General features: G+C 44.0%; 1 protein-coding gene across 6 annotated transcripts in view; it reads right to left on the bottom strand.

The window, feature by feature from the left end:
• Nucleotides 1–24,478, bottom strand: part of LOC146647574 (disco-interacting protein 2 homolog C) — a 195,635-nt gene extending 171,157 nt beyond the window's left edge. For all 6 annotated transcript variants that reach the window (XM_085388739.1, XM_085388742.1, XM_085388741.1 and 3 more), the window contains exon 1: nt 24,236–24,478. In XM_085388739.1, coding sequence (XP_085244865.1) covers nt 24,236–24,314 — 79 coding nt within the window. In that variant the 5' untranslated portion in view covers nt 24,315–24,478. The remainder of the gene's footprint in view (nt 1–24,235) is intronic.
• Nucleotides 24,479–24,997: the final 519 nt, after the last annotated feature.

Here is a 24,997-nt window from a genome sequence, read left to right as displayed (position 1 = left end):
TCAAGGCTGAAAATCAGCGCTCTTTAGCTGCTTTGGCAACAAACAACAGGCAATCCTGCACACCGTGCAACATAAGGCCCAGAGAGTTGAAGTACCAGCAGAGAATCCACAGAGCCACAGTTACTGACGTGCTTATGTTTTCCTAACAAGCAAACTCCAGTGGTCATGGGAATAATGCCGGTCTTTTCTCGAAATCAAAGGGAAAAGTAATCATCTTCTGGTGACGCATAACCTCTCCCCGAGTCAGCAGGCCCGAGCCTACAGTAGACGGATTTCACCCATCAGATAAAAGGTTCCAGGTCAGAAATTACTCGTCCATCTTTATCCATTAAGTACTGAGACAGGTCCAGGACTTTTTTAAGTAGTTATACCTTCAAAGTTTTTGTTCAAGAGCAGCAGAATCTCAGCAAAGTTTTGCTCACAGCTGTAAAAATGTGCAAAAACAGAAGTTCTTCCATGTTTGTGCTAAGCACTGCTTGCAGGAGTACTCCTTTTAGCCTTTAGCTGCTGCAGGAAAGTAACTTCTAGCAATGAAAGCAACCAGCAATAATGAGGTCAAAGGTCAAAGCTAAATATCTGTGATGACAGATGAAGCAGAACACTGCAAGCACAGCGTGATCAGCTGGATCTGCACACAGCTTTCTAGGGTGACCTAATACTTTAAAGTTCACAGCCCGTATCATACTCTGAGCCAGTATTGGGTGATTTTCAAAGCATGTCTGTTATTGGCTTAAACCGGTCGAATTCACTGCCACATGACAATCTGAGGTCATTTTTGCCATTCGGTGGACGCATTTATCCAAACCTTCCTACAGAGTTCTGCGGATGAAGTCTCCAATCCAGGAAAGCGTGAGCGCAGCAGGGCTTAATAAGCACTTTCACAGTCTCTCTTAGTGACGCGAAGCTCCCCGAGTGCCTGGTTATTTTGGAAAACAAACCAAAGGCGTCTGTGCAACACAGGACACTCCTCACTCTTCCCAAGACAGTACAATGCCTCATTTGAAGCACAGGAAAGTCAGGCTGTTAAGGATTACACAATGTTGCTGGAGTGAGGGGGAGGTCATTTGATGCAACTGATGAGCAAACTGGGAGAGCGGGTGAGCTCCAGTTTGCTAAGGAGGCGGAGGGGTATGGAGAGCCTTTTTGTTTTTAGCCTGAAAGGAGCGAATGATGAAATCCCCGTCCTTCCTTCCAGCGGAAAGAGAGAAAATCGGCTCAGATGTTGAGCGTGAAGCTTTTGCCTGAGCGTTCGCGGAGGAGGGAGGACGTCTACGAATCATCAGTCTCCATCATGACCCAGTTAGCTGGATTCGATAATTACTTCCACGCTCGCTAGGAGGGTCGCTGACACCTCCACCCCGCTCCTGACCACACCGCCACCACCACCTAGGGCTGCTCGATTATGGCAAAAATGATAATCACGATTATTTTCACTGAAATTGAGATCATGATTATTTGACGATATTTATTTCGTCCGTCAGAGCTTATATTATTTTTTTTTTACATGCTGTAGTGCCATTTGTGGGAGCATTTCACGTTGCTATACATCAATACAACTGTTATAGCCCATATTTTTAAAATGTGTATGTATTAAGTCCATAGTAACTACATTAATTGCAAAAAAGTGCAATAAACTACAAAAAAAAATTGAAAATCGTTTTTGTTTTGTTACATATATTTCTACTTGGAGAAATTTAAGAGGTTTATCCCTCAAAACTTTAAATACAAAAAAGTTGCAAAAAATAGTTTACAACAACAGGAAATTTATTTTGAGTGTCTTCATAGTTTTATTTTTGGAGATACAGCAATTTTTATATACTGCAGGAAAAACAAAAAAACAATCCTATGATGCAAATTTGCAAAGAATGTGCATGTGCATCAAAATAAACTATTTCCAGCAGTGCAATTCGAGTTCTAAGGCCTACAAGTAAAAAAACTACATTTTCCGCGAAAATGACGTCACTTGCGATAGTTCGCGTTGACGTCTTTTTCAATGTGGGAAGTGTTAAGAACAGCTGATCGGATTGGCAAAGCGTGTTTCTGGAATATTATGTTTTTGTTCCTGCAAGCGCTTTTTATGCAATTTTTGCAAAGCTATATGTGGAAGGAAACCGTGACCTAGGACAAGCTGATGGCATAAGATGTAACTCCTCTGGTTTCATATGGAAAAAAATTATTGTGCTAGCTTAGCGGTTCAGGTTCTACAGGGATTTAAAAATAGTTATACAAAACGAGCATGCTGCTCTGACCGGCTTTAAAGGGTTAAGAATAACAATGTATTGAATAATGACTTTAAAAAAATAATATAAAATAGTGTGCAAATACTGATAACAGTGCAAATGTTTGCAATATAAGAAATAAATGAAAAATGTGAACTTTGCAGTGTTGCTCTGTGGTGCAGCTACGACACCATAGCAAAGTTTACACACTGTGTCTACTTGATCCACATCTGACTCCGCGAACCCATAATGTTTCCACACCACTGAAGTTTTTTTTCTTTACCTTTCTTTTCAACCAACGGCAGTCACTCTCCTCTCCAAATAACTTCTGCTTAGCTTTCCGAGCTTCCCTCGGGTCCTCTTAATTGTTGTGACGCGTGTTCGAAATGCAGAGCAGTGCGCTTGACTTACCACACGGAGCAGCGCGAGAGTAAAGCATGAGGGAGGGGCTAATAATCGGCTCAGTCATTTTTAATGATCGTTGAAAGCCCAGATCGTAATCATGATTAAAATTCGATTAATTGAGCAGCCCTACCACCACCACAAACTTTTCTGTACGCTCAGAGAGGCCCTGTGCACATAAACAGACGACGGGTCGAAAAGGTCTCCCTCCCGTTCTTTAAGGGTCAAAAGCTGCACTGAATGGCCATCATTCATTAAAACAGAGGTTTCTATTCACTTCTGCTCAGTTTCCCACTATGTAATGAATAAGCAAAGTTTCATTTGTGCAGCAACTTATATAATGATAAAAAAAAAAAGTGTGTCGCAAATGTATGGAAGTCCATTTATGCCATTTATTCATTCAATCCTGGATTTAGAGTCTTTTCAAACCTTATATAAATGATTTACAGGATATTTTATATTAACTAACTTATTTATGGATTAACTATGGATTAAATTAATTTATAATTATGGATAAATTGTTTAACAAGGTAACTGAAAAAGTTGATCCCAGCTTGATAAATTCAAAGCAATGGGTTTGAATTTGGTGCTGGACAGCAAGATACAATCGCTGAATTGATTCCAGAGTCGAAAGCACTGAAAGCACAAAGAAGTTGATTTGCACCTTTAATCAAATGTAGCCCTCATACCAGTCAAGCCCAGTGTCAGCCAGTGACATCCATGCAAAGACTTCCTGTTCCTGTGATTGTCACTGGGTGGAGTCCAACTAGAAAGTCATATAAATCAAAGCTGAAAATAAACTCAAAAACTTAAATGGAATAAATGTTTCCAAACAGTTACAACGATCTGCCAAATTCATATCTGCAGCCATAGACTGTAAATAAAAGATACGCACAACCAGTTCATTTACGTGGCCAGTAGAGGGCGACTCATCTGGTTTCTAAAAGAAGAAGAGAAATTTGAAGCACTCGATTTATGACCTCATTAAAACATTTCCAAAAAAGGTTCATCATCTCAAACCCATTTGCTTAAATAAAGCTGTTGTTGATCTTTACAGCACTTTTACAGTAGCTCACACCTGTTTTTGCATAGCTAAGTAAAAGTTAAAGCTACTTTTCAAGTTTGAGTTTTAATCTAAGGCAGTGGAGCGCTTAACCTCCTGGTTCGAGGTTCAGTCCTAACAGGAGAAACTGCGGGGACACGAACATGTCGAACACGCAGTTGACCTTCTGACCTTTTGGCTCGAGCCGTTTTCCGCCCTCCTCGATTTTTCCTTACACAACAGTGTTACTGTTCTTTAAGCCGAACTGAAAACCAGCAGCTTTTCCACATGAGCAGTTCCTGCAAAGTCATTTTCATGACTCCATAATTATCCAGAGACTGTTTCCCTTTGTTCAGGCCGGTGTTGATTACACCAAGATAAATTTACCCGCCTGGTCATGGAGTTCAGCCAAGAGCATAAAAATGCAAATGAGTTTCATTCGCTGTTCAAAAACCATCAACGGTAAGAGGTGTCAGTGCTTTTCTGCATGGTGAGATTTCAAAATTACAACCTAAAAATTCAAATTTCACAAGGAAGAGAAGAGAGGAGGGGAAAACGAACCAGTGACATATGTCTACTCATGAAAATGGAGCTTTGAAAGGATTATTTATGACCGCGAAGGATTACAGGAGCAAAACATTCACATGTTGTAAACTGATCAGCAATTTTCTATGACGAGCCATCTGCCGACCTCGGATGCTAACAGATTAGCATCTCCTGCTTTGATAATGACATAGAGGAAACGTGACATGACAAAAGAGATTACATATTTAAATTTTATTGACTAATTTTTTATAAAGAGGGAAAAAAAGACAAACTTTGCATCAACCTGTTGAATGCAAGTCTAAACCTTTTCATTCCTTCAACCTCTGGTTTGGTCTCCACCACCTCCAGTTTTTCGTGCTCTTTAGACCCGTTCTCACACTAACAGTAAAACAGAAAAAAGCATCAATGTGAAAGATAAATGTTAGATTTTACATCTTCTGATAAACACAATAAGAGTTAAATACAAGCCCTAGGTGACAATTAGGGATGTATCCTTCCATGAGGACAAAGAAGAAGGCCGAGGATGCCGACAAATAGAGCAAGATGGCGACTAGTGCAGCTGCTGTGATAAATAAACAGGTGATAACTGGCTGGCAAAAAGCAATATGCACAGAAATTCGTGCTATTACAGTTAAATAATAAGACCCGTGAAGCTGCCAATAATACATTGTGATTATTTCCACCTGCATCAGGCAGCTTTACATGTGACAAACAAAACTATAGACTAAGAATAAAGTGAAATAAGCTCCACCATCAACATGAATACACACATGATAACCAAGCATTAGCAGTTGTGTTCTGTATAAGACTTCATGGGTGCCTCAGGGTTGGTGCTCTGAGCAGTGCAACTGCACACAGTTAAGGACTCATTCACGATCGGCACCTGGCTGCCTTGGTGAGATTTCATCACACGGGGTGAGAGAGGGATGCTTTCTGTTTGTCATGCACAGAGGCAGTTTTATTTACATATGTAAAAAGACACCATCTGGAGTACTGTAAACCTCCAACGCCCTGCCGAGCCACACTTGGCTGCGCTCCAGACTCCCAACAGTCAGGTCCGGGGTTGGATCCCATCGTTTACAGACGGAGCGACACGGTTTGTATACAAAAGGGGGGAGGCAGAGGTCGGAGTTCTCCACTTGTTCCTAATCTGTTATTTTGAGAAGAGCCTGACAAAGTCTCTTTCTGGTGAGCGCGAGCCAAGTCTGGACTTTTTTGGGCAGATGTACCGCCAGCAGCTCCTCGCTGAACGTTTGTTTTCGAGGCCACGGTTTAGAGATTCCTCTAATTCAGCCGTGGCGTTCGGACTCTGCGTTCCTGCCGCGCATCTCCGGTTTAACTGAGGGAAGAGTAATAAGTTTACGCAGTTCATTTACATTCTGGTGTTGCAGGATGTTATCTGTGTTTAGCTGCGAGTGTGGTCTCCTGCAGTGTCCTGCCACAGTGTTTGGAGAGCGACTTCAAAGAATTCTAAGCTTTCGAGGAGGGAGAACCGAGCCTCTCTTTGTATATTCAATTTCACGGTGGTGTGTGTGTGCGGCAGCCACTATCAAACTTTCCATGACAGTTGCCTCTGTGCAGGTTACTCCAGCTGTTTCAAGTCTCCTGGAATTCGAGACAATCCGAGCTTCTCTGGAAACATCTGGTGCTGTTCAAGATTCTTTCTGTCCTTTCTGCACACTTTGAGCCGAACCACACCGCTGCATGACCTGCTACAATGGTCTTTTCATGCACACTGTGGGAGCGTGGTGTCGTTTTGGAAGGTGCTCAGTGAAATGTTGTCCACGTGTTACTGCAGCTGATCTGCCAGGGAGCTTTTCCTGGCAGGCTTGCATCTGTGCTGCTCAAAAGTTTATCACTCCAACATACCGAGAGACAAGCGAGCAGCCAAACCTCGGGCCTCGGCTCCAGCGAGCTGTGGCATTGTTAACGTTCGCTGCACAATGCTCCTCTTATCCGTCAACTCCTCTGGAAGCCAAACAGCACTCTAATCTCAGAAGTGGTTCAAACCAGTTTGGGGAACGTCTTCGAGGATGAGGGCAATTTTAGGCTCATTCCTGGGATAAGAGGAAGAGTTTTTTGTTTTTTTCTTTCCAGGTTGTGAAGCAGATGGAATTCATCACTTGTGCTCTCTTTCTGCGCCGCCTCCTGTGACCTTCAGAGCTGACTGCTAAAAACCTATTTTCAACTATATCTTTAGTTTAGCTTGGCCTTTGCACCGCAGCAGCAGGTAACTCCACAGACCTCTGCCATATGGGCTTGTCAGTGCACTAAAGAGGCAATAAGGGGATTTTACAAGGCATTAGCTTAAAATAACGATAATATTTGTATCTGCTGTGGGAGTTTGTGGGGTCATCATCAAAAGAGCTCCTACAGCTGGACCTCTGCGCTTCAGCAATAGCCGACAGCGAATGCATCGTTGTTAGTGTCCAACAACAGTCACATGTTTATGCTAACGTGTTGGAAACAGATCCACATCTGAGTGCGTGTCAACATTAAAGCAGGAGACATTTAACTAATCATGTTTAAAAGACTTTGTTTTGTTTTTTTAGACCATTAAATTCTACCTCCCTTATCTTAACATTTAGAAAACTTCTGAAAGGTCTATTAAGGACATTTCTGCACTAACTATGGCCTTTTATTTAGATCTAAAATTAACCCTGATCAACATCAGTGACCAGATCACATTTTATGTCCTCTGGGGAAGGTCCAACATTTAGAAGAAGTACTACATCTTGCCTAAAAACCACACCTCCACCTCCACCAAGAATCTTTTCCTACATAACTTACTGACAGTTGATTGCACCTCACGTCTACGTCACAATCATCTGTGACCGAAAAACAGCTTTTAGGAGTTTCAGACCCAAAGATCCGACTGCAAATAAATGTCTGTGTTGTTTTCCAAATCTGGAGCTCCAGCTAAGAAAGTTCTGAATACTTATTTCCATTGTTTGCAGGCGTCAATAGAATCTAACTGTCATCAAATCCAAGCTCCTAATTTTCTCCTTGTGAAATTTGTGTCAGTTTTTGTGGGTTTTTAAAAAAAAGAAAAACCTTTTTGCCTCCCAGATGTATCCCGAGGACACTTGGAAATATCTGTTTCACAAAGAACCATCGGAACGTCGCGTCCTCTAAAATTATCCTACATTTGACTCAGATTTCATAAAACTTTAACACCTTAATAAAAGTTCTGATTATTGTAGGATTTAAATTATTGACTGAGCTTTAGCTCAGACCTGCTGATTTATCTCTTATCACACCTTTAACTGAAGGTATGCTGCGGTCTCACTGTGCTGTACAGACTGTTTACATAAGGAAAGCACCAAGTGTGATGGTATCTTGTTCGAGAAAATTCAAACAGGCCTCACCAGCTGTTTGTTATAGTAACCAAAAAGCAGAAAGCCACAAGATCACAAGGAACGCTCTCTGCTGGCCAGGCCGAGCCTGTTTTCACACTGCAACTCCATCAAAGGCCTTTTTTTTTACCTTAGGCTCCCTGTAAAGCATGGCGGCTGGCAGCGGGTGAGTCACAGGCCAGCAGTGTTTGTAGAGACGCACTGAAGACAGTTCACAGGACAGACTGGCATGAAAGGCGAGCATACATTGCGGATAGAAACTAGCTGACAAAGATGCTGTGTCTGTCTGCAGAGAGGAACGCGCTCAAACACATGTGCAGCCTCTATTTGTGTCCGGTCATGCTTCGCAAAGAGGAGGTAGTTTCAGATTTAACTGCAAAAACAAAATAAATGACCCTTCTGGGATGGGCTTGTGAGGAGACCTCGCCCACCTGTGATTTGATGAACTTCAGCTCCATCATCGTGGACTGCAGCTGACATATGTGGACTCTGATCTGCTCTGGAGATCCACTCTGAGTGGGACGACGGCTCTAACCAGAGGTCTGAGAGATGATCCACTCCACCAATCAGAGCAAAACAAGCAGCTAAAATGACCCACTAAAATACCTGGGCAGCCAATCAGAGTAATAGTATGGTTTAATTTTCCATGACAGGGAATTACACTGATCGTAGACTAGAAACTGTGTTCAAACTTTACTCAGATTTTCCTGTAACTGCAGAAACACTGGAATATGGAAAAGTAGTATTAGCTTTTGGTGCACATCGATCAGAACACACCCATCTACTTTTATTTTGACGATTATGTCTTGCGCTGTTGTGATCACACTGCTGAATATCTTTGCAACACACAGACACATTAGCAAACACAGCACCGTGTTACTAAAGCAGGTGTCGACACAAATGCACAGACATACAAACGAGGTAAAAGCAGCACCGGCCAAACGATTTCTTGTTTAATAAAGCAACAGCTAGAACAGTTCAAAGGAAGTCCGCCGAGGACACGAAGCTCTGATAGACGCATAAATAAAAAGTGATGAGGGTGGAACGGCATCGGTGCCGTTGCCAAGGCCGAAAAACAAAATTGGAATTCGGCGTCACTCCTGGCAAACCGCATCAATCACTGCGGGAGCTCCACATCTCAAACCTCTGCAGTGAATCTAATAAAGCTGTACTATTTAAACGGATTAAGTGCCTCATTGTCCGACTCTGCCGACCGCTGTCTGTGCACACAAAAGCCCCAAAGCCTGACTTGGGCAGAGTTCAGCAGCCGACACCACCCCTCCCCGCCGACTTGTGATCATTAACTATGAGTATTGTTCTCGGAGTTCAGACACAGCGGTGCGTTTGATAACAAGCCGGGAAAGTTTTGGACCTTCATTTAAAACTAGTTTGGAATAACAGCGCAGGAGCTGGTGCTGATTAGCCACTGGTAAACCCTCATCACAGCTAGAGGTTAGCGGGGGGTCAAAGGTCAAAGCTGAAACTTAAACTGTTACAGCGAGCAGCAGGAGGCCGGAGAGCAGCGAGCAGCAGAAACGCATCATCCTGGGCAAATATTTGTGTCGCGTGATGAAGAAAAAGTTTCAGAGCGAGAGAGCAGGAGGGTTGTCGATTTGCCTTTTCGTTCCCGCCAACACCCCCCGACCCACCCACTCACTCCACCCCTGAAGACCTCACTGTTTGAGCAGCAGATCCCTCGCCGGCTCGACAACAAGCGGGAAGTGGCGAAGAGGGACGAAAACAGGCATGAGAGGGCTGAAAGTGCCTGTCTGAGCAGCTTAATGATGCAACCTGGCAGAAACACTCCCCCCCTCGACCATACACACACACACACACACACACACACACACTCCTCCATCACCTCCCCAAATCCCCCTCCCAACCCTGCCTGCTCAAGCGGTGACATCACCTCGCTGAGAAGCAACATGGCAGAGAACAGTTGCAGAGCTGCATGCGGTTGTTGGAAATTTTTTCCGACAGCAGTTACGGTACTTGAAGCCGTGACAGGAGCAGCAGAGATTAGAGACTCCAATTCTCTACTTTCAGTAGAAAATTCAAGGCTGGGTGACGAGAATCCAGTCGTTACAAATCTGGATCTTAAGGAGGGTAAACAGAATGAAACAGATCTTTAACATGTGAAAACAAACAGTAGTGGACTTAAAGGTTTCCACTCATTGTCTTGGGTGCAGGGAAGGAACTCGGCGTTTAAAGGTCAGAGTGACACAAACACTAGTTAATCTGACTAATAATTCAGATTTTTCTTTCCACAAGTTGATGTTTAACTGTTGCTTCTGATATATTACACAACCACCCGCCACTGGCCAGGGCACCACTGCTCTCTCTCTCCGTCTGTGACAGGCAGGCTGAACTTAAACAGACGACAGCTGATCAAACCTCGTTCACTGAATGTGTTCAGATTTATTTTATTACTTTTAGACTCATTGACGAGTCGCAGAGAAACTCCAGCTGCTGTCTGCAGCACGAGTAGCATGACAGCTGATCAGGTGATCGCTCCCTAACTTTGGAAATAAATGGCTGGAAGGTGTAAAAACGACGACCCCTCAAAGCTGGCTACTAAACCATCAAATAAGATGACAAAATTAAAAAACAACCAGAAACGGGCCGAGGCAGCTGGCTATTAGCTGATGTATTTATCTCCCCAACCCAGCATGACCAGTATATGTATACATACAGTATAAAGTACAAATAAAAGTGGGCAATATATTCATAATAAAGTTTGTTTTACCCCCCAAAGACAAAAAATAAGCCTCAAAAGTCCACGACCAGTCAGACCATTTCTGACGATAAAAGGAGGTCATAATAGATTTTATTTTTTGATTCAATTTTCTCTAAACTGACTGAAATATCTCAACTCAACAGACCAAAACACCCAAACATGACTGGCTCCAATTCTAAGATTTTTAGAATACAATAAAAGGCAAAGACTTTTTTTCCAGCTCCGTGTGTTTATTTTCTTCAAAACAATTGAATACACAAATACGTGCAGTAGTACTGTGTGTAGTATTGATGCATGCAATCCTGCGGTCCAGCTTTCATAAGCCGCCTTAGAAGACAGATGGGGAGTTTAAGTGATCTTACTGGGGGCAGAGAGTAAACTCTCCCGGACAGGCTGACAGGATTAACCCTGCACGGCCTTTAGTGGTCGAGCTCAGCCGGCCGGATGCTGCTGGTCAGAGAAGCTGCCGGCTTCCCATTAAGAAAAAGAACCGGGCATGTATCCAATAATAATGGTTTAACTCGTGCACAGAGATTCACAGAGATCCTCGTGAACAGATTCGACCCCCCAAATAAAGATTTGTCAAAACCATCCACCAAAATACAGGCCGGAGAGAGACAGCGATGGTGCCACGTTTAACAAACCAGAACGCAGAAGAAGAAGTTTAGTTGGTTTTACGATCCGCAGCATTCTACTCAATCTTAATACCTTTTAACTGATTTTCAGGTCTAATTAGATTCATTGTTCTCCGACTCCGTATAAGAAAGAACCACTTTTTCAAAATACTGGAGGTCCTGATTGTTATCTTAAACCGCTGTAAATGAAAGTCGAAAACCTTACATTAGTGCATTATCGCCTTACATTAGCGTCATCTACGCTAAATGAAAGATAAATAGAGTGAGACTGGTTTTGAACTGGCTTCCGTAGATTTCTGGAGACAGCCTGTAACATAGTGCTGCCTTTATCTTCAAATAAATAATGAGGTCTCATGCGAGTCAGAAATGTTTGCTCTATACTTGCGGTTTTGGTTTTTTCCCCCTTTCTGCTCTAACTTTTTATGATTTTTCCCCCTATCGCACGCTTCCAGTGGGACAGAAAGAACACGCCGATATATTTTTTTATGTTAATGACTTGTTTTGTTTTTTTCTTAATTTTGCAGACTTCTTTTAATTATGACTTCTCCCTTTATGTAGGTACACAAAGCAGACTTGGGTAGAAATTACAAGGAGGACATAAGCCACACATATGTGGCTCACAGTGGTTTGGTCCAGAACCAGTGGACCAACTCCTTTACTTTGCAAACCTGAAACAAAGGCTGTGTGAGACGTTCGTCTTTCTACCACGTATTAGAAGAAAACACATTGCTCATTTTTCTCTGTGTTTTTGATTATGTAACCTTTAGCCGACCACTGGTAGGAGACTGTAGCTGCTCACTTTAAACTGGTACCCAGATGGACCGGCTTGACTTACTTCCTGTTTCTAAACACACCATGCTGTGTGGATAGTGCGTAGTATTGTGTGATCAGGTTTTCTGTATCTAGAAAAGCTTAATTGCTTGTTTTGTACATACTCTAAGTATCTTCCTTAAACCTTCCTTAGACCTGACAGCTGTAGGAGCGCGAAGCCTTTTTCCTTTAATAGCTTTTCTCCTCTTCATGCTAGGCAAGAAGGTGAGACCTGCAAGTTATTTTTCTTTTCTAGAATATTTTGTTTGCCGTTTTGGCCACGCCCACCCATACATTTTCAGCCTCGAAAGATAAAATAAACTAGTCTGGACTGCAAACCTCGCTGTAGCACTGGTCCTTCCTTGTGAGCAGGAGAATCATGTGGTGTTTTGAAAGAAAGCACCAGACTATGGCACCAGTCAAACCCGTCCCCAGCAATCACTGGTGACAAGGGAAAAAACACATAGGAGCCGTTGCTAGCATGCAATTGGTCATAAAGAGGTATACAATGCACCACCGACAACCACGTGAGGTTGAATTGTTTGGCAGCAGGTTGCTGCTGCCGTTTGCATGGAAGACTCCGACTTGTCTCCAAATGGTTGCCAACTTCTGCCGTGCAAAGCAATCACAAGGTAGTTTTTGGTGCAGGGCCCTCTTTGCGACACATCTCACCTAGCAACAGGCAGCAACCACTCACTAACCGGTTGGGAGATATGCATTTCTTACTCACCAGGAGGTTGTCAGGAGGTCAAAGACTGGTCTCCAGGTCTTAAGTTATTTGTTTTGTTGACGACACAGTTGTATCTCAGCACTCCTCTAATCACCTCCCTCCTCTGTACACTGTCAGCTCTCTGTTAAATATTAAAATCTGGATTCAATTCATCTTTTCAAACCTAATAGTAATAAAACTGCGCCTTTTGTTGTGGCTCTGGAAAGTACTTGACCTCCGCCTTGATGCTGATAGCTGCTCTAGGTTACTGTGTTCAAAGTCCAGCAGCGTGGGAGTCACTCTGGACTTGTTACTTATCAGACTGATTTCTAAATCTGCTTTTTACCAACTAAAGAACATCTCCAGGCTCCCGCCAACATCACCACCCGCCTTGAATACTGCAGTAGCGTCTGCCTTCCAAAGCCCTGTGCAATCACCAGTGTGCTCAGCAGTCACTTTAACAATACATCAGCCCTACCCTTATGCATCTTCATGTCTCCCGGTTGAGTTCTCCATCTATAAAACCCTAAATGCAGCACAGCTCTTACTTACAAATGCAGAAAACAAACCCAGTTTAAAGCTGACATGACTAGCCACTCGAAAAATCATGAGAAAAAACATAAATGATCAATTAAGCCGCTTATCGTCAAGCAAAAACACCAAAAACCTGCTGGACGCACCTTCAGAACTGGATATACAGCATCTTTTGAGTGGCTGGAAACCATTGTGCTATTTTTGCACCAACTACACAAAATAATTAACAGAGGAAGTAAATAATCTCAGCCTTAATCAATAATGAAAACAGTCCTTCACGGTGTGGCTCCACTCAACAACTTTCCTATTAACCGAGCGTTTGGCACAACAAGCTGCAGATATGCACGGCATGATACGTTACCCAGAACCCCTTTCTGCATCCCTACACAAAGCCAAAGAATGAGCTCCCAGAAAATGCTTTCATATAAAAAACACAGGCCTGAACTCCAAATAAACACTCCCAAATCTACTACAGCTACGCCACAGAGCAGCTCGCATAATCACCACAGTCTGGGAACTCAGCTCATTAATAGTTGATTCTGGAGGAGAATATAAGTTTTTACGATCAACGCCCTCTCGCTGGAGCCAGTTAAGGTGACTGAGGGTTTTTTCACCAGATGCCGTCGAGCTTTAAAGCCGAGCTCTCGGGTTTGACACTGATCGGAGAGACGCGGGAGGCAGAGCAAATGAAAATGCTGATTGGGGGGGGTCTTCCGATCGCTCTAATGGCAGATGGAGCAGCCGAAGCCCATTACTCCACTTTTTACAAATCACCTGAGCAAGCACAAATGCCATCTCCCTTCAGATAACGCAGAGGAGGCTTAAATGTGCCGTCTTCAGTTCTCATTTCAAACATGTCGAGCGCTCTGATGAAATCTTAAAGGTTAAGTGCTCTGAAATGTTGAGGTGAAGACAAAACATCGAGTTTTATCTGAAAGTTTTTATAACTAAAAAGAAAGCGGATGCTTTAAAGCACAGTTCTGGTTTATTTACATGGCGCACTCTCAATAATCGGCTGTGACTCTTTAGGTCACACCAACTTTACAGTCTCTACCTCTGTTGTCCAGACTCAGGGGGAAAACTGGGAATGGCTGTAGCTTTAAATAGGAATCCCCACACTGGTTTGTTTACATGTTTGAGGCCGTAGACTCCATTTGTGTCGTGTTTTTGTTTGACAGCGGTCACATGAAAAGATTTTTTACTTGCTACAAGCTATTAATGATCATAAAGAGAACTGACAGATTATTAATAGAAACAGGAACAAGCTGAATAAACCAGAAACATCCGAATCCTCTGAAGCGAAAGTTGTTCGTTTTGCATCATTTTCTCAAATTTCTGAGAGAGATGGCAAAAACCTGAGGCTGGCTCCAAGAGCAAGTCAATCCCCACAGACTGTACAGTTAAAATGTCCAACTTTACAGCAGAAATAAACATGTTTACAACCTTCTACAAAAACGCTTATGGTCTCTATCGCTAATTTACCGTTTCATAATAACTTCAAAGCATAATTAAACCAATAAAACTGTATGCAGGCTTATGACTGCTGTAAATTATGTATGAAAAGGGTGCTTAGCTCAACTTAATGACTTATAAAGCTAAATGAAGCGGGTGAGTTGCAGTGGATGGATGGTCCAAAATTCAAGCTTTAAAGCTACAGTCCAAAAACCAGTGGACAGTGTCGTCTTGGCGTATTGGGAAAGTTGCTGGCGGTGGATACTAAGAACATTTAGAGTTATCAACTTTCTTCAACGCAGAGAGAAAAATGTGCAGCTCGGCAGACAGCAAGACAAATGAGGGCGAAAAAGGGAGACTCAAGGGAGTTTCTTTCCACTTCAAGCATAAAGCTAAATTACACTGTATTCGTTTAGAGTGGGATACACTCAAAGCTCATACCGTAGTCAAAAGATACGAACAGGTCAAACTTTAAGAGTCTTTAAGCTTTTAAAAACAAAAGCTTCTTTATGTTTTTTCTACATGTGAAATGTTTAACATGCATTAGTTAACTTCATGGAAGAAGATCAGGCTGACAGCTATCCTAGCTGAGGTACAAGATATGGCCTTCGTTAAAAGGACACCACAAGCCCTCCTGTTTATCCTCTCAGGTCTCTCACCGTAAAGCCCAGCCTGTGTTGTGTTTACTGTCGTTTCACTGTCTGCATATCCTTCACAATGAACTAAGAGGTCAGAATCACAGACTGTATGAAAGGAAAACTGGCCACTGTTTCTTCTTCTTCCTCTCATGCAGGCCCGAGGGAGGATTGGATAATAATTACACTTGCTCCAGCTCCTTGAGATACAAAGTTGCTACAGCGCTTTCTGTTGCAGATGTCACATAAATACCTCTGAAATGTCTCGACATCTTATTTTAGGTTGCCTCGTGTTATTCTGCCTACAATGACAAGCAACAGTCGGCACTCGGTTAAATTGGAAAAAAAAAGCGAGTTTTCCACTTAATTCCACCTCAACACCGCTAAAGCAAATCACCTTCGGCAGCCTCTGCAGCCCAATCTGCTTTTCCTGCCGGCTTTCTGACCGGACGTCAACCTGTCTTCCTCCCGCCTGCCGAGAACTGACAACCTAAAGCAGGCAGAAACAAACGCCCGCTGGACCCGCTGACATTTCCAGCCCTCAGATTTGTTGTGCTGCGATGCTGACAGTGAGGCCAGATGAATATTTATGCGGCCGCCTCCTGCGAGAAGCCACCCGCCTCTCGGATGACAGCTGATGACAAACATGTGGACGGACTGCACAGAGGAGGAGGCGGAGCCGTATCTGTCAACCTTGTGTTTTCATTCAAGTTCTCTGTTGATGCGTTTACACTTTTAAGAGCCGTCACTTCACCAAGTTGCCCGTTTCAAAAAACAACAAGCAAGTTCGTTGCTTCTAGTTCGTTCACGTCATGCGTGCACTTCTGTGCAAGTCTCTCTGTGACCTTCGCCAGCACCAGAACACGTTTTAATAAAGAACAACAACAAAGGGCCACTGGGGGAAGAGGAGAGAGATGATTTGCATTCAGCTAAGAAAGTGTTTGTGTGTAAAGACGATGCTCTGGGGAATCGATAGCGCCGCTGTTTGGGAAAGAAAACATCACTTTAATTTTGTTTTTCTTCCCGGAGCGGAAAGTTTTTACGTGCTCGCCTGTGCGCCGAGTGAGCTTTATGTTTTATAACCCTTCAGGCTTTTGAAACTATGGAGGGGGGAAAAAATAAAAAAGGAATGAGAAAATAACAACTTTCCTTTCCTAGAGGAGTATTTCCTCTGCTGTAAATTCGTTGTGTTTGCTCAGCTCGACAGGCTGATCATCTCGGGCTCGCGTCACCTCGCTGGATCTGAAGTGCTGCTCGCCTGAGACTGTTTTTAACAGCAGCCGCGTCTGCAATAAAGAGGCAATTTCAGCGGATATTTCTCCGGCGGGAGTCAAGCGAGGACAGCCGGCAGATTTACGTCAAGTGACTGCACGTGTGGAGTCCTGAATCACTGTTCATATCGCTCGAGGGAGATGACGAAGACACCAAATATGAATTTACGGCCCTGCCGTGTGACAGAGGCTCCGCGCTCTAAGGTAGAACCAGCCTCCCTCCATCCCCACAGGCCATAATCTCCCAGGAAGGAGGAGAGAAAATAACATCTCTATGGCAACTGCCGGTCTAAAGGTGAGATGTTATGTTGCAGGGGAAGTCGCTGTGACCACTGCACAAACACAGACTGATATTTATGTCTCATCTCTGAAAAGTTGGATGTGTGGTTTCAGCTCTGCTGACAGGAACCGCAGACTAAATGTAACATCAGAGAGGAAAAAACGAAGCCCTTAAAGTGACATGACAGCGAGGAGAATAGTGCATGTAGCTTTCTTTACCTGAAGGAGGGGAACAGCAGCAAACTAAAGCAGTTTTTTAAGATCATGAACAACGAGGTAGAAGCTGCTCGAAACCAGCAGAGATGCTGTTCCTGGAAGCGGATAAAGTGCACAAAGGACAGAAAAGTTGATATGAAAAGTACTTTCAGCACATCCATCATTAATAATCTGAACTTTTCAACCCTTCAAAGTTTATTAGCAGTAACCCCTGAAGCTCTGCTCTGAAATCAGTGCTTTCTGTCACATTTCAGGTCTTTGACTATGACTGTGGATCAGAAGTTAGTGAGGGTGGTGTTTGGCTGCGCAGCTAGCCTTCAAAAATCCCAGAAACTATTCAAAAGATCGCAAAACCTCGTTAATGATCCACACTGAGGTGTAAAACTCATTATACAGGGGAGGTGGTCAAATGTCGTCTTTATGGAGGAAAGAGTTAAACACCTGAAGCACTTTTACAGATGTGGCAGTTAGCTAGCTCCTAGCTAGCTGTAGCAGTTAGCTAGCAGTTAGCCATCTTCCAGGCTTTACCTGACCTTGGGAGTCTGAACTCAAGGTCTCAACTATCAGAGAATTCTGCTGAAATGTATGAAGTGTATGTGTAGTGTAGCACTATAGCAGGTATCTGTGTCTTTGTGATACAACTATGCATCTGGACACACTTGCTAACATTTCCTGATACCTTATCATGATAACCACCCTGCTATCTGAACAGTCATTTCAGACTCCAAAGAAACAAAGCGGAAATGTAAACACGGATGCTTCAAAACGGCACTTAAATGAGCAATATCATAGTTGTTACTGCCATCGTTTATGTACAGTCTGCTCAGTTGACTCTATTTGTGCTAAAAAAAAACAATGAAAAAAAACCCCTCAGTACTATCCATCTTATAAAACACAGGGGGGGAGGGGACACTGACTGAGAGAAAACAGGCTGCACATTAGATAAATGAATTAAAGCATGTTGACAAGTTTACAAGGGGAAAATTTTTTTAAAAATCTGCAGCTGCACAGGTGACTCATGAAACACTTTAATTTAGCCGAACATCAGCAAAGTCATCAGAGTTCAGATTCCTCAACATGAAAAAGCCCTCTGATGACTTATTAGGACCTCTAGATGTGACGGGTCGGATGGAGACGATCTGTTGGTCAACTGATAAATAATTTTCAGATTAGCAACTTTGGTTTGACTGCGAGAAAGAAATCAGGGAAGCAAAGTATCAAGTCATCACAGAACACTCAAGTCCACGTAAACATCATCAGTGTCATCAGCGATGTAAATAAAACTCCTTCTGCAGACAACTCGACTTAAAACTTCACCACAATCATTGAGTATTCACTCAGTCAGCGTCGGAGGGGTATGTTTGTATGTGTGTGTGATTCATTTTTACGTTGCAGAGTCTGTTACAATCTCCAGTCCGAAGGTCGGACCACACCTGGTTTTAACCGCCAGTGTAAAGCCATCACTTGCTGCTGCGGCGCCCACCTGTTGCAGTAATCAGAGCAACATCCGCGCCTTGAATCTCAGACGTTCGACTGCAGTGCAGACATTAATGAGGTACGGGCTCCAGGCTCCTCCCTGGGCATCAGAGCCTCGTCACTGTCAGTGATCATCTCAGCAGATGAAGGCATGAAATTAGTTTTCTGTTATTTTTACACTGCTGACAGATTTCTTTAGATTTTATTTACAAACTGAGTTGTGCTGTTTTTCTTATATTGACACATCGCAGGGATTAAATGTGCAGTTAAAACTTCTTCACTGGTCATTTAGTCTGGAACTAAAACTCTCTGCAAATGCTGATAGATGATAGATGGCAGCCTTAATCTGGACTCTGAGTACATACAGGTAAATATACAGTTAATTCCTCTGTCTAAAGCAGTGGTGGGCAATTCCAGGCCTCGAGGGCCGGTGTCCTGCAGGTTTTAGATATCACCTTGGGTCAAAATCAGCTGTTTTGGATCAAGGACACATCTAAAACCTGCAGGGACACCGGCCCTCGAGGCCTGGAGTTGCCCACCCCTGGTCTAAAGGTATGTGTGCACCACATGTTGCATCACTACAGACTGCAGAGCAGAAACGGGCCTCCGGCCAGCTCTGATGGAAGCTCACCGAATGAATTCATTCATTTTAGCCACATGTCAGAGTTTGTGAACTCCACCTGAATCTCTGGCCGTTAAAAGAAAATGAAAGTTTAAAGAAAATTAAATAGAAGACGTGTGAGGCTGCAGGCAAAGAGAGAGAGGAAAATGCAAAGGTGTCAGTTTTTAGTCCATAACTTGTACCTGATTCAGTAAAATGTCACCGGCTGAATACATTAGGCTGTGAGGCGGGAGGCTCAGAGAGTGTGGCCTTTTATTAACACTGAGAAATCCCACGGTTCACTTCAGGCTGTTAGGGAGGAAAATGACATCTTTGTCTGCGCTTCATGAAAAATTAATCAGCTCGTTTTCAAAGAATCGCAGAGAAGGAGACATTTATCTGAGCCCGGTGACAGCATTTACATTTCCAGTTTACCTTTTGGGGGATTTTCGTTAATGCAACAAAAAAGGCGAGAGGAAGAGGAGAACCGAGCTGGACAGTCAGCAGCTACACCTCCAGGATTCGCTCAGCAAATAAATATCTGCAGTCTTTGGACATTCTGCACACAGCTCTTAAAAACAAACCAAAAAACGTGTTTATTTGCGTGCATTCTTCGCCGCCTTCCCTTTTTCTGATGATGACATCTCAAATTACTCAAAAGGAGAAAGCTGGGTTGGACGCAGCAGTGGCGTTTCCCAGAAGATCTTGATTCACAGCGAGCTGTCAGAAGGATCAGAGCTCCATCTCTGCACAGACGCTGTCACTCAGCAGGAAGCTTCTGAAAATCTGCCAAAAACGTCACATCACATCCTGTTCTGACAAACTCCGAGAAGCGAATTCATCTGCAAAGAAACCGAAAGACCTGCGGCTGAAACTCAATAATAATTATCACGGTGGAAGAAATTGCCCTGTACAGTTAAAAGGATCAGTCGGCTGCAGGATGATTGATTCTTTAACCGTTCGTGTGATGGACAAAACAATTATTCAGTCAATAAAATCTGGGAAGCCACCGGCCGATGTGCAGAAACAGCCACCGTTTCAGACTTTTCACTGCAGACGGCGAAATCTGGGCCAGGACTTCCACTTCTGCTGGTCACTTGCAGAAAGCTCGCACCCACACGCCACTAAAGCCTTCAAACTCAGAGTTCACCAGAAAGCTGCCGATTCTGCACATTCACATGCAGATCTCCGTTTCCTCAGATTGAATTATTCAAGACTTCACCAGCCACGACATAAAGCCTTAAGCACTGCCCTAAACTGCACCAGAGCCCTGTGGAAAACTGATAGTCACGCAGTGCTAGCTCCAAACAGCACTCAGACCTCAGATCCGCTTTAAACCACGTGAACTTAGGTGGCCCACGTTTCCGAGAGATGAATTCTGGGAAACGGCCCTACAGATCCAGAAGACTGCTCACGCTCAGATTCACACTTCTGTCAGTTAAACCTGTTGCCTTTGGGTCGAAATACGGGCGATAAATCACAGAGAAGGAACACTGGAGTCCTTTTCAAATATCAGAGCTGAGAGGAAGCGCTTCTGCTGAGCCACGGACAGAACGAGCTTTCAGGAAAGAAAGAAAGAGGGAAGAGTGAGCGCTTCAGAATAACAGACTCACTGCCGAAGTCTCACACAGGACTCTTATCAGGACCAGATGTGAGTGAAGCAAGAGCGATTTTAACATCAGCCCAAGCTCGCCAAAGGGTTTCACTTCTCGATTCAATGAAATGTGACACTGAAGTAACTTTCAATACGTTCTGCCATGAGATGAATACACTTACAAACCAATGAAGCAGCTCGCTTTTGCACGAGCGCGCCCCTTCGAAATCTAAAAAATGAAACGAGCTGAAGCCTTTCACTTTTTTACCCAACGTGCCAAACAGGTCAGCGAGCAGCTGGACGTTTGCAGCCAAAGCAAGAGCTTCAATTATCTGCTGATTAATTAATTAGACAGTCATCATCGTGTATCAGTTCAACACGGCTGACAGCACAGAGGAGAGTCAAAGACCTGTGAAAATTATTAGATAACCAGATAATCAGGAAACTTCAAAAAATAAAGAAATAAAAAAAAAAAACATTGTGGATGTGGAACGTTAAATGTGTAGCTGCCGGAAAAGTCGGACCAGAAGACTGGTATGCCTTTAATTTTAGAATCTTTCTAATGCAAAGAATCGCCCTCTCCTTGATGTCAAGGAGAGTAAGTTTGAGACAATGTGTCAAAAGTGGAAAAAGTCTGTCTTTGTTTAGTTTAGGGTTTGTTTTCACACCTAGAGACAATTTCCTATCAGCAATTAATCTGATGTGCACGTCTTTGGACTTTGGGACAAGCAGGAGTACCCGGAGCAAGCCTGAGCAAAGGTAGACTCCAAAAACTGGACTGAGAAATGATGCGTTTAATGTTTCCTGGGCTGTTTACAGGCGACGAGATGCCCACAGAGCTGACTGGCATGTGCCCTCCTGGCAGCTGGAGCAGCGCATAATGAAAGAAAATGGAAACAACCCTAAATCTGCATCAAAACTACAGCAGAGACAACAATGCACGAGCACTGCAGAGCAGCTGAGGTCAGCCTGGTGTGTGTGTGTGTAATCTGCAGTGTGTTGGGATGGACAGCTTGTTATCTGGGCTGGACTGCAGAGCTTAATATTCAGCCAGCAGCCAGATTAGCTGAGGACAGCCCGTCAGTCTGCAGCTGCACGACAAGCGCGGGGTTGTGTGTTTCAGCGGGAGTGTCTGTCTCTGTGAGGACCGTGTCCAGGCTGCAGACCTGCAGGGTGAGGGTGTTTGCGACATTCGTTTCCCAGCCCTTCTTCTCCAAAATCAGATCCAGCAGCAAAATGAAAGCGGTGCTCTTAAACTCAGACTGGGGAGAAGTCAGTCAAGCTTCTATTTTCTCCAAGTCTGACAAATAAAGTTATTATTATTATTAAAACATGCCACATTTGTGCCACACCCAGAAGGTCTCCTGCAAAAACTACAGACCACTAAGAGCCCCAGCTATCCCAGGATGCACTGCAGCGATGCGATAGGTCAGCGTCCGAGTGAGAGGTCGCCTCCTCTTTTATCTCAATCACAACTATTCACCGCGCTGCTCAATCTAGCGTCCGCCCAGCAGGCTTTAAAATTCATTCTCAAGTTCACACCTGTGCCCTGATGGTGCTCAGAACAGAGGGAATTCTGGGAAATGTAGGAACTGTTGGTAGGGTTTGAGCAGAGAGGCAGGCTGAGAGAAAAAGCAGAGGTTATTTTTTTTGCTTTGTGCTGCCATCCACATCACTGTGAGCATCCAGGTGTCGACACAGCTTTACAGGAACTTTGTGCCCATGAGCAAGGCACTCATCCTCCAGGTATATGACCCATTATCCTCATACTTCCTCAGAGAGCATTTTCATGCAGTGTATAAAGGGGATGTTTGTTCCATCACCTGAAGCACTTTGAGGATGCTTCCCACCACCTGATGACAGTTAGGGGGGAAACAAGAGGGTGTACTGCCTTGCTCAAGGGCTCCTCAGCAGGATACGAGGTCCCTGTGAAGCTCTGCCTTCACCTGAGTGCTGACAACAGCGTTTTCTGCCACCACTCCCCCGAGGCGAGAGGCTTCAAAGCATGGAGGCGGGATGATGCGTGGAAATTGAAAAATTAGGTCAAAGTCTGCAGGACGCGGGGAAGCTTTGCATCCGCCGCCACCGCAGACTCTCGCGCCATCAACAAAGCATGTAAATATTGCAGCGGGGCATCTGACCCCGTTTCCCAGAGACGCACTTGTTTACACTGGAGGAACTCCGAGTTGGTGGTTTATATGTGCAACCTTCCCCGCCCCATCCATCCCTCCTCTTCATCACCACTACTTGTCTCATCTTTTCAGCGTTCACAGCAGCAGCGGTGGAAACATTAAAATGCGATGTGTGCATTCAGAGTCAGCTGTTACAATCTCTTCCCCTCCCTCCCTCCCTCTTCCTCTGTGCCGTCTTCTTTCTCCATACATGGCCGAGCCTCACAAAGCCTCGGAGAGAAGCAGGGAAAACACTGCTCGCAGGAAGCTGAAATATGACACTATGATACTCTCCAGGCTGAGAGTGAGTCTGCAGCAATGTGACATATCAATCTGAAGTAGAAGAAGAACAAGGAGGAAGGAGGGGGAGAAAGAGAGGGAGGTGGTGGTGAGGGGGGCTAATGAGAAAATCAATACCCAAGCTGCATTTCAGTATCTTGCAAAACAACCCGATATAGCATGCTGTAGTGTTATTGGGGGGGCGCAGGAATATAATGGGAATCATTCATCGCCTCTCTGGAGAAAAGGCTGCCTGGCTGCGGTGTGTCATGTGAAAAGTGTGTCTCCTAACAGCTGCATGCTGCCTGTGCACCATCTAAGCAGCGTGCAGGGCTCTGCTCAACGGGATTTTATAACAAAACCTCTCTGACAACAACTTTCCTACTGACAAACACAAACCTCCACAGAATTCCCGGGATATCCCCACAGCAGGCTGCTGTGTGCCTCCTGCGCTCCAGTGAGGCTTCAAAGTGCACTTTATGGGTTGTTTATCAGCCGTGATGGAAGGATTCATGCACAGATCAACAGATTAGGGGTAAAAATGACACATATTCTTTGATTTTTATCAGGAATTAGCAGAGCAGCGTGGATGTGTGTGGATTTTGGAGACGTCACCTGACTCTGGGGAATTATTGTAGGGAATTTTTGAAAACCTGAGCAGACAAAATAAAGCAGTTAAGTGTTAAAAGGTGATGTACAGCTGGATTCAAAGGTGAATGCTGGCTGTAAAGTGGCTGTGTTTGGACTCTGGGACACTATGTAGAGTAAGGATTGATGAACTCCTTCAGATAATCAACAGTCTATGAATAATGAGGAGCCCTGCAGGCTTCACTGCAACAATACCGTGGAGCTCTGGTGCACAGCAGCCACTCCAGTTCATCCAGAGCACTTTATGGGATGTTTATCTATTATCTGTATTATTCCCATGATACCTGGCGTCAGGTGACGTTGTGTGTCAGTGTGGGGGAGTGAACCTGCAATGATCTCCTTTCAATCCAAGAACCCCCTAACAGCACTGTAGTCTGTCCACAGCCAGTGACAGCTCTGTTTCCATTTCACTGCCACATCTCCTGCATCCAAATCCAGATCAGTTAAAGCAGTCATTGTGGCAGCGTGTGTGCGTGTGAACAGACATGCACTTGAACTTGTTGGAGCTCAGCACTTTATCTCCTAGCAGTTCAAACTCAGCAAGGACAAACAGTCCCAGAGCAACAACAGCAGCAGAGCCCCGGCAGAGCCGCCAAGCTCCGCGGTGAAACCCAAGTACTCACCCTCGGATAACTCCAGCTCCAGCTCGGCCAGTTTGGCCCGCACCTCCGCAGGAAGCGGCACCGGGTCCCGGTCCGCCATTCCGCCGTTCCAAACCGACTTAAATATCTGTTTTCCGGCTGTTTCTCCCTGTTTCCAGTCCCCACGCTGCTCCACAAACCACAAAAATCCAAAGTCAGTCACACCGAGTCCGTCAGCGTCGCTCCGTGTGCGGCAGCGGCTCTGCGCGTTCTCCGCAAACCAGCGTCAAGCTACAGCTAACACTGCAGAGCTGCTACCGGAACCTGTATTTTCAAAATAAGATCACAGCGTTAAGACCAATGACTGTAGAAAACAACTGTTTTGCCCAGTCCGCTGCCTGTGGCTCTCACACCCTCCAAATTTAAACCTGAGTAAATCAGACTCACAGGCTGGCTTTAACTAAAAGTTACGAGCTAATAAATTATAGATTAAAAAATAAATCAATGTTACTTTTGTGATACTTGGATTTTTATTTTTGTTTTAATTTAATTTCCAGAATAAAGTATGTTATAAAATGTTATATGACTATAAAAGCAGGTTAATATTTTTAGTTACTTGTTTCCTTATTTTAAATAAAAATAGGTAAAGCAAGAGCAATCCAGGCTAAAAAAAAATCTGAATTTAGTTAAAACACTCAAAGAAAGGCGTCAGGATGATTATGTAATTATTTTTAACTGAGACATTGAAATGCATTTTATTTACTGACTGATTTTATAGATATATATATTTTGGAGATTTTGACT

Source organism: Rhamphochromis longiceps, linkage group LG18, assembly GCF_057381845.1.
Source record: "Rhamphochromis longiceps isolate RC_006_pf linkage group LG18, R_longiceps_female_GT1.1, whole genome shotgun sequence".
Lineage (NCBI taxonomy): Eukaryota > Metazoa > Chordata > Actinopteri > Cichliformes > Cichlidae > Rhamphochromis > Rhamphochromis longiceps.
Note: the sequence above shows the minus strand (reverse complement) of the source record. Positions and strands in the feature narration are given on the sequence as shown.